The following is a 13,516-nucleotide window of genomic DNA, read 5'->3' as shown; positions in this document are numbered from 1 at the left end:
AAGCAGAAGAAACTGAGATGTCTATCAGTAGGTATTTCAGATGTAATGCCAGAAATATGAATATCTACATAAAAAGTTTTTGGATGAGAGAAAAAGATCCACTTAGGTGAAAGAAGATGTACAAGAGGACTTATTCAATAAAATCTTCCTTTTTAGATGTTGGCTAAAGATGGCAGTAAATTAAAGAAGAAATGTCAAAAGGAGAAGAGGGTCAAGGTTCAAATTGGAAATTGGTTCATGCCATCAAATCTCATAGAACTCCCAATTCCTTGATACAGAGACAGAAATAGTTTGAGTATTTCCTAAGTAGGGAATTGGATATTTAAAAGTAAATCATCCCATGATGATTTCAATAATTAGACTTAGGCAAGACACTTTTGCATTGATGTTGGTTATGGTTTTGTTTATTTTTATTTTTGTTTTTATTTTTAAAATCTTCAAGTAAAGATGTTTCAATTCAACATGTCAATTTGTGAGTACAGTGGTTGATTATGATTTTAATAATTAGTTTAATAAAGTATTCAGTTTTCTCATGAATTTAAGATGGGTTTATATTTAAATTTGAGAAAAATGGTTCTCTATGATACCACCACTTATGAATAAAACTGTAGTATTAATTTCCCTATGTTTCTAGAGGTGATGGTTATACAGAGATTCTTCAATTAAACATGGGAGAATGTAAGAAAACTTGAACTTAAGATACCATGCCCTTTTAGTTTGTGACATTGAATCTCTGATAATTGACTTGGCAAATTAAATGATGTAGCTAAAATGCTTAGATTAAAAATTGTTTCTAATGTTGTATGTCTTCTCTTCTTAGGTATTATTTGTAAAAAATATCTCTTTTGAATTGTTAAAAATCTATTACTTATAAATAATATCTTTGAGGTTATCGATTACATGATTATACATTTGACAAATTTGGTAAATGAATTATACAAATGGAATGAAACAACTGTATTTTCAAAAACTGATATCATGATTCATATAGTTGAAAGATCATTTGACTGGAAATCAAAAATCCTGCCGTCCTCTCTTATCTCCCCAAATAAATAAATACCTTGTGCTGATACCACTGCAGAACAATGAGAAGATCGGAAGAGATTAGGATTTCTTCCAAAGACTCATAGAACTTAATATAATTACTTAAATGATATAATTTTACTATAGTACTATGTACTATTTACTATATTACTTAAACTACATAATTTTACTATAATTTCAATAATCTAAGAATATTTTTTTTTTTGGGTCCAGTCGTGGGGCCTGAACTCTGAGCTCTTCAGCTCAAGGCTAGCGCTCTACCACTTGAGCCACAGCGCCACTTCCGGCTTTTTTCTTTTTGCTTATGTGGTGCTAAGGAATCAAACCCAGGCTCAGGCATGCAAGGCAAGCGCTCTACCACTGAGCCACCTTCCCAGCCCTCTAAGAATATTTTGTTATAAAGATTAAACTTGTCTTTGATCATGAAAACTTGAAAAAAAAGATTTTAAAGAAGATATAGACTTTATCTCCCTTCTTTTCTCCCTCCCTCTCTCCCTCCCTCTCTCCCTCCCTCCCTCCCTCCCTCCCTTCCTTCCTCCTTTCCTTTCCTTTCCTTCCTTCCTTCCTTCCTTCCTTCCTTCCTTCCTTCCTTCCTTCCTTCCTTCCTTCCTTCCTTCCTTCCTCCTTGCTTTTCTTTCTTCTTTGTGCCAGTTCTGGGGCTTGAATACAAGACCTAAGCACTACCCATGAGCTCTTTTGTTCAAGGCTAGCACTCTACTACCTGAGCCACAGCTCCAGTTCTGTATTGTTTTGTGGTTAATTGGAGATAAGGTTTTAATGACTTTCCTACCCAGGCTGGTTTTGCACCATGATCCTCAGCTCTCAGCCTCCTAAGTACTAGGATTGTAGGAGTGAGCTATTGGCTCACTAATTTTATTAAAATTAGTGTTCTTTTAAAATATTTTCAATGCTATATTCCTCAAAATTTCTAAAAAATACACATTTAGGGGAAAAAAGTGTGCCTTTACTAAATTTGATTATTTTGTTTTTTTGTTGTTGTTTTATTCCCAAATATTCAAGATTCTATATCAGATCACAGTCTTTAGTATACTTTTTATTCTTCACTTGATTCTTTTGATGGCTTCTAAAGGAAGCACGATGCAGGCTCACTGTTGTTTTTCCTTGTGCAGACCAATAATGAGTACACTTGGACTGACAAGTGGAGAATGAGGTACACTAACTGGGCTGCGGATGAGCCCAAGCTGAAATCTGCCTGTGTTTATCTGGATGTTGATGGCTACTGGAAGACATCGTATTGTAATGAAAGTTTTTACTTCCTCTGCAAAAGATCAGATGGTAATTATGGGTGTGACTGATTGACCTGGTTTCACGGTGCATTCTACCAAAACACACTTACACTATTAAAGTCAATAAAACCCCCCAAATAAAAAGGGCAGATCCCAATAACATACATTAGACAATTGTTATTTTTTGTGTCTGAGGATAGATGATATAATTCGCTTTAGTTACTAAAATAGGGTCCTATACTTTATGAAAGCCTTAGGCTTTGCTTGGTTTTAAATACGGTTCTTATTCACAGAGATCCCTGCCACTGAGCCTCCCCAACTGCCCGGTCGATGTCCAGAGTCTGAACACACAGCTTGGATCCCTTTCCATGGACATTGCTACTACATAGAGTCTTCCTTTACAAGAAACTGGGGCCAGGCTTCTCTGGAATGTCTTCGAATGGGTAAATGTCACATTTTCCTCATAGAAAACTCCGTGCATCCGGTCACATGAATGACACTATCTATTAGCTTATAAGGTGGTAAGATGATATGTATGATGCTGGAGTTCAGAAATGATGGGTAAGCACTCTGCCATTGAGATACATTCTCAGACCCAGGTTTAGTGTTTTTTAAAAATAATTTTATATACCCCAAATAATACTTTCTGTCTTTTCAATCTCAAAAGAGAATTCAGGTTAAAAAAAATCACCTGCTGAGTGAAACATTCTTCTCAAGTGCCTTAAGTCCTTACAAGTATCATTTCTCGTAATCCAAAGCACTGAACTACCCTCTTCATTGACAAGCTCAGGTTTGGCAAGTGTACAGAAATCAATTGGCTATAAGAATCCATAGAAAAGTTTTTACACCGGGACATTGTAGTCATAACTCACATAGATATAACACAGATGAATGACTTGTTAATGAAATTTAAAAACGTCAAAGACATGAATCTTTTCTTCTTTGAGAGAGGTTAAGAGTCTCACTATATAACCCAGGCCGTACTTGAACTCATTATACTGCCCAGGCTGGCCTCAAACTCACGGTTCTCCTATCTCAGCCTCCTAAGTGCTGGAATGGTAGGTGGTTACCAGCACAACTGGCTAAAAACCACTTATTAAGTCCCACTGAATATTTTACTGCATTGCTTTTACTGTATTTTTAAAAATCATGTCACACCTTATAGTTCTTTGTTCAAGAGTTGAGTGCAGAGCTATAGGCTCATTACGTTAAACTCATTCAAAATTTAACCTTGATCTTCAACTTTAAATTCTCAGTTGAGAAGTCTGCTGTCAGTTTTTTGGTTTGTGTATATTTTTGTATATTTGTGCTCTGTTGTCAGATACACATATATCTAATTATTATATTTTCCTAATTAGTTGAAGTTTATTTTTGTAGAATATCTTTGTGTTCTCTAGCAATGACTTTTTATAAACTTCTTTAATCTAATGTTTTGTCAAATACCCATCACTTTGGGGAGGGGTGTTCTGGGCCTAAACTTTGGGCCTGGGCACTGTCCCTCAGCTCTTCAGCTCAAGGCTAGCGCCCTACTACTGAGCCACTTTCCCAGCCCAAATACCCATCACTTTTAAAGTTGTTATGTGCAGAGACATCTTTTCCCATGCTTTTACTTTGAACTGATTTATGTTTTTGAATGTCAACTGTGTCTTTGTCAGATGGTATAACTTTGGATCTTTTAAATTAATTAATGTGATGGTTCTGCTGGTCTGTTTTTTTTATTAGAAGGTTTATTCCATTTACATTCTTTGTACTGAGGAAGTAATCATCTATATCATCTAATCATCTATATTTCTATTCTTTCATCCATTAGGGCTTTTCCTCCCCAGTAAGGAGGCTAGGCTGATTTCTATTGCTCTTCATAAGATTTATAAAGATGCTTCCAGATACATATAGGTGTTTGTTCCCATTGTGTTCATCTTCGTGTCCTTTACAGATTCCTCTCTGGTTTCTATTGAAAGTACTGCTGAATCCAGCTTCCTGTCCTACCGGGTGGAACCTCTTAAAAGTAAAACAAACTTCTGGATAGGCATGTACAGAAATGTTGAAGGTAATTTTCACGGTGACATTATTTAATTACAAATGTTTCAGAAGGTGGCATACAAAACAAGGCTTCTGTTCCAGCAAGCCTTGACTGAAACACTGATTTGTTTGTGACGACTTTGAACCCTCAAACTCATAATGTTCATGTGAGATGAGAACTGAAAATTGAAGTGATGGAGATAATATAGTGCCCTCTACCGTTGCTAGGAAACACGGTCTTTTGTAGCTAAGGTTTAAAGAGTATTTCCATCTTCATTTTTGTTTGAATAAAAAGATGGAGGGAAAGGTAAAATGCAATGTTTGTACTAATTAGAAATAAATTTCCAAAGGACAAAGGGTGAATGCAGGAAGCCACAGTGCTAAGTAGATACTGTATGGAAAATGAACTGTACAACTCGTGAGCAGGGAGCGCAGGGAGAAACTTGGAGAAAGTAAAGGAAGGTGTAACATTGTTCAAGAAGAAATGTACTCACTACCTGACTTATGAAATGCTAACTCCTCTGTACATGACCTTAATAATTACAATAAGGAGAAAGAAATTGTCAACCAAAGCTATGTAACAGGGTCTTCTTGATTTCATTTCCTAGTTTTATAGTTTTGCCTATGTTTTTTTAAAAAAACAACAGCCTGGTTGTAAACAACTATTGGTTCTAGTCAAAATAATATGCTTTGGATCTATTGTAACCTGGGCTTCAGATGGCTTATTTCAACTTCTGTTTTAACTGGTTCCATGTGGTCACTAGGAAAGTGGCTGTGGATAAACAATAGTCCAGTCTCCTTTGTCAACTGGAACACTGGCGACCCCTCTGGCGAACGAAATGACTGTGTTGTGTTAAAGGCATCTTCTGGGACTTGGAATAACATCCACTGTACTTCCTACAAAGGGTTTATCTGTAAAAAACCTAAAAGTAAGTTTGAAGTTTGTCATCTGCAGGCTACCATTTCTTCCCAAGTGTAGGATGCTAGGAGTGGGATTATAACGTGATGATGATGGACCAACCCCTTGCAGGCTCTTGCAATACCTCTTGTGAGGTATTGCTCACAGCAGTCAGGACGATTTTGGTATATTAGTACACTTATACCTGGATATCCACACAGAAGGATTTGCTAATTTTCAAGAAGTTGGGACAGCTCATCTACAAAGCTGCTATTATTAGATGTTTAAAGACAAGAGTTAGATGAAATAGTTTTGTTCTTTCAGTCAGTTTGATTATTTTGAAATTGTTCTGATTTTTAAATTTTCCTTAATTGTTTTTTTTTCTTTTTGGCCAGTCCTGGGACTTGAACTCAGGGCCTGGGCACTTGTCCTTGAGTTTCTTTTGCTCAAGGCTAACATTCTACCACTTGAGCCACAGCACCACTGCCGGATGTTTCTGTGTTTGTGATACTCGGGAATCGAACCCAGGGCTTCATGCATGCTAAGATAGCACTCTACCACTCAGCCACCTTCCCAGTCCTTTAATTTTGTTTTAATATGGCATACCCTCTGCAGTGTCACAGTCTTCCTTCAAACACCTTGTAACACCTCAGACTTCCATGGGCTAATTTCAAAACCCTTAGTCTAGAATGTATATGGCTAGATTGGGAAGGTAGATTGTTTATCTTAAGTAAATGTACATAGAGGTTTCAATTCCATATGTCAGTTTAAGATTACAGTGTAGTTGATATCACCTCTTTAATCATCCCTCTCATCTCATCCCTCCCATCCCTTCAGTTTACCTAGTTCTATTTTCACATACACGCATTGAATATTGTGACTGCTTCTCGCCATCCCTCAACTCTCCATTCATTAGAGTGGGTTGGTTTTAAAAGCACCAGTGCTTAAGTTCCACCTGGAGGAACACATTGTGTGTGTGTGTGTGTGTGTGTGTGCGCACGCGTGCACACACACACGCGCGCACACACACACACACACACACACACACACACACCAGTCCTGGGGCTTGAATTCAGGGCCTGGGTGCTTGTACCACTTGAGCCACAGCCCCGTTTCAGGCTTTCTGGGGGGTAGTTAATTGGAGATAAGAGTTTCATAGGCTTTCCTGTCCAGGATGGCTTTGAATCATGATCCTTAGATCTCAGCCTTTTGGGTAGCTGGGGTTACATGTGTGAACTACCAGCACCGAGCAAGGAACACATTTTCAGATGTTCCAATATATTTAGGCCTATTGTCTAGCTATAGGATGATGTAATGGTACCGACAGATGGAAAGATACCTAGATAGATGGTAGATATATAGATATCCTCTTCTATATCTATCCATCCATCAGTCCATCCATCCATCCATCCATATCATATCATAGCATAGCATAGCATCATAAGCCAAACATAGAGAATTTCATACATCTCTGAGCCAAATAAAATGTACTGTCTACATGCAGTTATTGGGTTTTTATAACTGTTACTATGTTTTTTGCCAGTTGTTGATGCTGAGACTACTCATACATCTGTTACAACAAAAGGTAAGGCCATGATTCATTTCATATGAGTAATATTACAACACTTTGTTTTGAAGGCCCCATTACTCCTTTCCTAGGCTCCCTGCACATTTTGGTTGCTACTGGAACTCAGAACCTTATGTTCTCACTTGGCTGTTTTGCTTAAGGCTGGTGCCCCACTGGTTGAGACACTTTTCCACTTCTGGATTTTGCTGGTTATTTGGAGATAAGGATCATGTAGCTTTGTCTACTCCGGCTGTCTCCAAACTATGATCCCAGCTCTCAGCCTCCTTAGTAGCTAGGATTATGGATAGGCAAGAGCCACTGGCCCCAGCTCCATGCCCTTTTAGTAGAATTGCTATGTCTTAATAACAAAGTCATTACCTTGAGTGATAATTTAGAAAAGGAAATCTTATAGCCAGATTTTACCCAAAGAAATCTCTTGGAAGCAGTGTTTGCTCTGTTACAAAATAATTCCCTCACAAGATCCCAGAAAGGAATTTCTCTCCAGAATTCTATGGTATCTGTCTGTTTCTCTCTCTCTCTCTCTCTTTCTCTCAGCAAAGTTTTTTGTTTGAATTTTTGTAGGCAAGTGGGATTAGATGACTAATCTGATTTCACTCACTTTGCTGGCTTTTAAAAAACCCAAAATGAGACTCATGGCTTGCCACTAACTACCTGATTAGCCTTTTGTCTACTACATTTTACTTGTAATATTGATAAGTTAAAATTTATACTAATATTTTTACCTATTTTTCATTTGTTTTTAATAATTATTGTTATCATTTTATCTTCTCATATTTGTAATGCAGCCTTGGATTATTTTGCAAGAAGGTACACACATATACTTTAATATATATTATATATGAATTATTATATAGTATAACATATTGCATATAAATTATTATATCATATATAAAATATATAGTTTTACAATTATATTAATCATCTTGACATTTTTTTTTACAAAACATTTTGTTGGCTTGTTTTCAATGTTTAGAATTCTGTTTGACCAATAGCACTGAAAAGAGTATTTATGTATTAAATTTTTCAACAAGAAAAGCTGTATTGTTTTCTATCCATATTGAATGCTCTCTCTTCCTTTGCCCATTGCCTTGTTTATTTATTTGTTTACTTCTTTATTTATTTGTAGCTGACTCAAGGAAAATGGAGGCTTCTAAACCTACTTCCAGCGTGGCAGGAGTTGTGGTCATTGTGATCCTGATTCTCATAGGCGCTGGTGTGGCTGCCTATTTCTTCTATAAGAAACGCCGCATGCACCTACCTCAAGAGGGAGCCTTTGAAAACACTCTCTATTTTAACAGCCAATCAGGTTCAGGAATGAGCGATACCAAAGATCTCATGGGCAACATCGAACAGAATGAACATGCTATCGTCTAAGATCATCACATGACTGGGTGATATGGGAGTTTCCAAAAGTTGGGACATTTTAAATTCTCTATTGCAATGTGACTTGTGTCTTTTAAAAATTAGTACCGTACTGGTCTTTCCTTTGCTTTATTGAAGAAAAACGTAATTGCTTACATTTTCTAATCTGGCAAGACATTATTGTTATTATTATTATTTTACAATAGAGAGCTAATAGTGTTGATGATCACTTTAAAAAAATATTCCAAGTGAATACACCACACTGGAATGCTAACCCTGATGTGTTTGTGGTGGCTCGGGTCACCTTCATGCAGATGACAAGAGCTCTAGAAATTACCAACTATTTTGAAATAGTTTAAGGAACATCTAAAGAGATGCTACCCACTACAGTGCAATTCAACAACTGGAAGACCATTATAAAGCAAGTACAAATAACATCAAGTGGAATAAAAAAAATTTAACTATTGTTGAGTTCATTCCATTTACTTAGAACTATATTTGTCAACACAAGAGTAAGGATACTGAGAATTTCATCATCCCCAAGCAAGATGCTACAGACTGAATACTACTGTCCTGTTATTTGTATATCAAGGAGGCAAAGATGTGACATAAAAAATGTAAATTTGATTACCTGGGTGTATTTAGATAATGTGAAATAAACATTAAAGACAAGGTCTATTTTTAATAGATTTGCATTTTGGTGATCTTGCTAAGTATAAATTTACTTTAAAATGAAATTTCCTTATACTTCACTCTTAAATAAATATTATCAGTAGAGGAATACTAAGTTAACCTCTTCATCTGTTTGGAAGGTATGTTTTTAAAATGCTGTGTGTAAAGTGAATTTTCTTACTAAAATAATTTGCATAGTTCCCCCAGACTTCCCTTTATAACACTGAGCTAACTCAGAATTCAACAATCAGAGGAACTCTTATTAGGGATTGAAACAGTAATCAACCAGTTACGTTGGTGGATGCCAATAATTTCAGCAAACAGGAGACTGAGATAGAGAATCGTGAGTTGAAGGCCGGCCCGATCTACAAAGTAAGTTCAAGGCCAGCTTGGGCTATATAACAAAACTGTCTCAAAATAAAAAGCATTCTAAATAATCATTTTTTCCCTTTAGCAATTCGTTTTTGCTTAAGAACCTTGCCTTAGGTAAAGCTTTATGTCTTGTGAAATATTTTGTAAGTTTCCCATTTCCATTACCATACAGGTATACTGCCCCCTTACTTAAGGGGTTGGTCATGTTCTGATTTTGACTTGATATTTTGATATGTTTGATATTTGGCTGGGGCAAGTTATGATATAAAATTAACCATCAGTCCCCTGTATGTGGCAATGATTTTTGTCGGCTTTTTTTTGCAGAGGGAATAGAAAGGCAATTTAGTCTCTAGTACAGCTGGACAAATAAATTTTTAGAAATATTTGATAATATAAAAATTTGAGACAACCTTGTTATATGTAAGTTTTTAGGATTGTCATCAAATACATGAAGACTCTCATTTACAAGCAACTCAGGGCATTCACTCTGGTGCATGTATGAATTGAATATACTATTTAGGGACATTGAATTTGACCAATAAGATTTATGGATTTTTTTTTTTACAATGACATAGTCTGTCTCCTGCTTCCCGCCTTCCTCTTTCTTCTCTGTTAGAGAGGGTGTGCTCACATAGCCCCCACAGTGCTGGAACTTGGCATGCCCTTGCCTCAGTTTCCTGAGTGTTGGCTGAGAGATTGGTGTCACCATGCCTGATAAAAGGTAGTTTTATGGTGCGTCCATCCCTTCCACTAGGCTGAGCTAGGGTACTACTACTTAATCAGCCTTAATCGAGGTGCTCTGTAAAGTCATGTTACAGATATAAAGTCCCTAACCAGTCGGCATTAATTTGGAGAGATGGTTATGGGTGGGGTCACTTACCAGATGCATGGTCTTAAGATGGCTTTTTTTTTGGTGGGCGGAGGGGGGGGAGAGGAGGAGAAACAAAGAGCACAGCTTCAGCATGTGGAGCTCCAGCCCTATCCCGATTGGATTGTCAGAACTGATTGTCCCTTTCTGATGGCCTGTCTAATGGACTTCTGACTTACTTAGCCAATGTGGCTGGCACAACAGTACAAGTCAAATCCTGTAATATATCTTGATATGTACTTAGGTGGGTATGTACAAGTTTTCTCTATTTTCTACTGGTTCTGTATCTATCATTGAATCTTGATTATTTCACCGTTCCTAGAGGGACAACCACACCCATATATTTCTTATCCCACTAAAACCTAGACCAAGTATATTCTGAAGTCCTGAGTCCCCAAAATACTCCATGCCATGCAAGAGAAAAGAGTGATGGAAGAGTATTTGAAACGAAGAGTCAAGAACAACTATGATCAACACATCTTAGGCAAATTTTATTTAAAAGAACACAATCTTAGCCAAGTATCATGCATGCCTGTAATCTCAGAACTCCAGAGGCCAAGACAAGAAGACTGTGAAGTTTTCCCCCCTCTAGCTCCCGCCCCGGACTATAGAAAGCCAAACAAGGCCAGGCAAGGCACTGCATTCCTCAAAAGTGGAATACGATCACAGGCAGAGGTTGGGAGGATTAAAGTTCGAGATCAGCCTAGGCAAAATTTTAACAAGACCCATGGCAACAATCAAGCTAGAGCTTGTGGTTAAGGTCTATAGTTCCAGATACACAAGAGGCCTAAATAGAAAGATTGAACTCTGAATTTGGCCCAGGCAAAAAGTGAGACTCTCTAAGAAAAAAGCAAAATTGATCTGGAGGAGTGATTAAAGAGCTAAGAGAATGCCTGCCTAGCAAGTGTGAAGCCTTGAATTTAAAACTCCTGTACTAGCCAGGTGATAGAGGCTTACACCAATAATCCTAGCTACTCAGGAGGCTGATATCTGAGGATCATAGTTCAAAGCCAGACCGGGTAGGAATGTCTGTGAGACTCTTATCTCCAATTAACCACCAGATAATCGGAGGTGGCACTGTGGCTAAAGTGGTAGAGCACTCGCCTTGAGCTGAAGAACTGAGGGACAGCGCCCAGGCCCAGAGTTCAAGCCCCATGATCCACCAAAAAAAATTAAAATGAAAAAAGTGATCTGGAAGCTTCTGTCTTAATGTCAGGGCTGGCTTGGGGAGCAAAGCCAGTTGAGTAAGACACCTGTACACTCTTGAAAATGAATAGACAGCATCTTACAGGGAAAGGGGCAGACAGGCAGGAAAATGGAGGAAGATTTGATCAAAGCCATAGAGATGAGAGGCGGCTGGGCCTGAAGCAGGAAGAAGTGGAGAGAGACATCACACATTCCTCACAGTGCTTTCTTCCCTGTGTGGTCCTCCCGCTTCTCCCACACTCCAACATAGCAATGTCAGGCAACCAATGGCTCTAGTAAACTCTCAAAATTTAGCATCAGAGACCTGCAGAGACTGAAAGCATCTGAGAATGGATGCATATAGCACATTGACTTTTCTCATGAACAGAGTACTAGGCAGGAAATCCTATCTTTCCTTTGGGGATGTGAATATTACTTACATTGCACTTAGAACGGATGACAATCTATTCTTTGTTGACACCTTAAGAAAAAAAAATCACAAGTTAATTAACTGTGTTCGGAGGTGCATTGTAATCACCGGGGCTTTGCTGTAGGCTCAATAGACCAGAATGGGAAAATGGGACTAGGGACGGCTTAGTTAACTGAACAAGCATAATTCAGGTGATACCACTGGATCGTGAGGGCCTAAGGTTTGAGAGTATCGATCCCCACCTCCGGTGTTGAAACTTCATTGGCAATGGATGGATTGGCTGGTGGGGCTCTTTGAAGAGATTGTTAGGAGCCAGGAAGAGGGCTCCTCCCTTGTAGCTGGGGTTGGGGTCTTATAAAAAGAGGCTCCCTACTACATTTGGGAAGTTAGACTTTCTTCCTATACCGCGTGAGGTGCAGCTTTATTCTTTGCTTTTCTACCCCTGGACCAAGGATGAAGCTGGATCACCTCGGGGGACACCAGCATTTTAATCTTGAACCTCTTGACCACCACCATGGCAAGACGGTGAGTTAATTGGTTCTTTATACATTATCAACTCTGTAGTAGTTCATTATAGCCATATGAATCCATGGAGACATTACATCATGTTAAATAGTGTTACCTAGAAGGTACTCTGTATGACCCAGGGCTCCTTATCTGCTCAAATTCTCTGTTATGGGAGAGCCAGTGGGTGAATTTCCAGGTTTAGAATGGCAAATGAATTTCCCCACCCCCTTTTTTTGTTATTGTTTTCTTTCCCTTTACCACAGAGAAGCTTTGGCCAACACTCATTATGTGATCATTGGTCTATTTTCATGTTTCTGGTTTTTCTTAAGAAATCTATACTATGTCCAAATATCAAATATGAAAATTTCCTTAAAGCTTTGTTTTGGGTTAAGCTTTACTAGATGATAACGTCGAGATGATAGCGGTAACAATTTTAACTGGAAATTTCACTCAACCCACTCAACCGAGTACCAGGTGTTAGTATTTCTTTAGTGCTGTTCGTTCTGCAGTGCCCTCTGATGGGCAGTTACTGGCATGGCTCTCTCTCTCTCTCTCTAAGCCCCACTGTGCGGTGGGGCTCTACATTATTAACTTTACTCATGGCAGCTCTGCACAGTGGGTTTTGGTAAGGATTATTGATCTCCTTGAACTCGCTGAGAAGGATTAATGGAAATCTTTCCTATCACAGCTTTCTCCTATGAGTCGGAGTCTGATTACAACTCCTGTGAGCCAAATCTCCTAGGAGTTTGAGAGTGCTACAAAGCTACATGCTCTGCTCTCTCCTTTTTTTTTTCTTTCCTATTGATTGAAGTGTTTTGGGGCAGAAAGTTCAAACTTTCTGGATCTGTTCTTGATTCATAAACTTAGCAGGAGTTTTGCAGAGCATGAAGAAACTGCAGGAGCTTGTTCAAACCTCAGCTATCTCTGGGTGGTACTTAAGAGACTTGGGTCTAAGCTCTACAATGTGCATTTCAGTCACCATCCTGGGAGAATCTGAGGCCTATGTCTTTAGACTGACTTTCATGAGCACTCTGTTTGGGAGTTCCTTTGCATTGAAGTAGCATTTCTGGGTGCCAACTACATTGGAGAACTCTGAGAAGCTAATTAAAAAGAAAAGGACTGAGGATACAGCTCAAGTAGTAGTGTTTGCCTAGCAAGCTTGAGGCTCTGAGTTCAATCCCTAAGAATGCCATAATAATAATAATAATAATAACATTTCCCCAAAGTGTTAAAAATTTCACCATCTATTGGGTTAGCTGAGCCACTCTTTCTTTCCAACAATTAACCAGGAACGGAGAAGCTGAAATCTTTTTGTCCTCTTCTA

General features: G+C 38.3%; 1 protein-coding gene across 1 annotated transcript in view; it reads left to right on the top strand.

Annotated features, from left to right (window-relative positions):
* The window catches only part of Mrc1 (mannose receptor, C type 1), an 80,388-nt gene extending 71,543 nt beyond the window's left edge, over window positions 1-8,845 (top strand). The window contains exons 25-30 of the mRNA XM_013014757.1: window positions 2,175-2,340; window positions 2,585-2,734; window positions 4,225-4,338; window positions 5,075-5,239; window positions 6,752-6,793; window positions 7,923-8,845. Of these exons, the coding sequence (XP_012870211.1) occupies window positions 2,175-2,340; window positions 2,585-2,734; window positions 4,225-4,338; window positions 5,075-5,239; window positions 6,752-6,793; window positions 7,923-8,170 (885 nt within the window). The 3' untranslated portion in view covers window positions 8,171-8,845. The remainder of the gene's footprint in view (window positions 1-2,174; window positions 2,341-2,584; window positions 2,735-4,224; window positions 4,339-5,074; window positions 5,240-6,751; window positions 6,794-7,922) is intronic.
* Window positions 8,846-13,516: the final 4,671 nt, after the last annotated feature.

Source organism: Dipodomys ordii, unplaced genomic scaffold (genome assembly GCF_000151885.1).
Source record: "Dipodomys ordii isolate 6190 unplaced genomic scaffold, Dord_2.0 Scaffold24, whole genome shotgun sequence".
Lineage (NCBI taxonomy): Eukaryota > Metazoa > Chordata > Mammalia > Rodentia > Heteromyidae > Dipodomys > Dipodomys ordii.
Note: the sequence above shows the minus strand (reverse complement) of the source record. Positions and strands in the feature narration are given on the sequence as shown.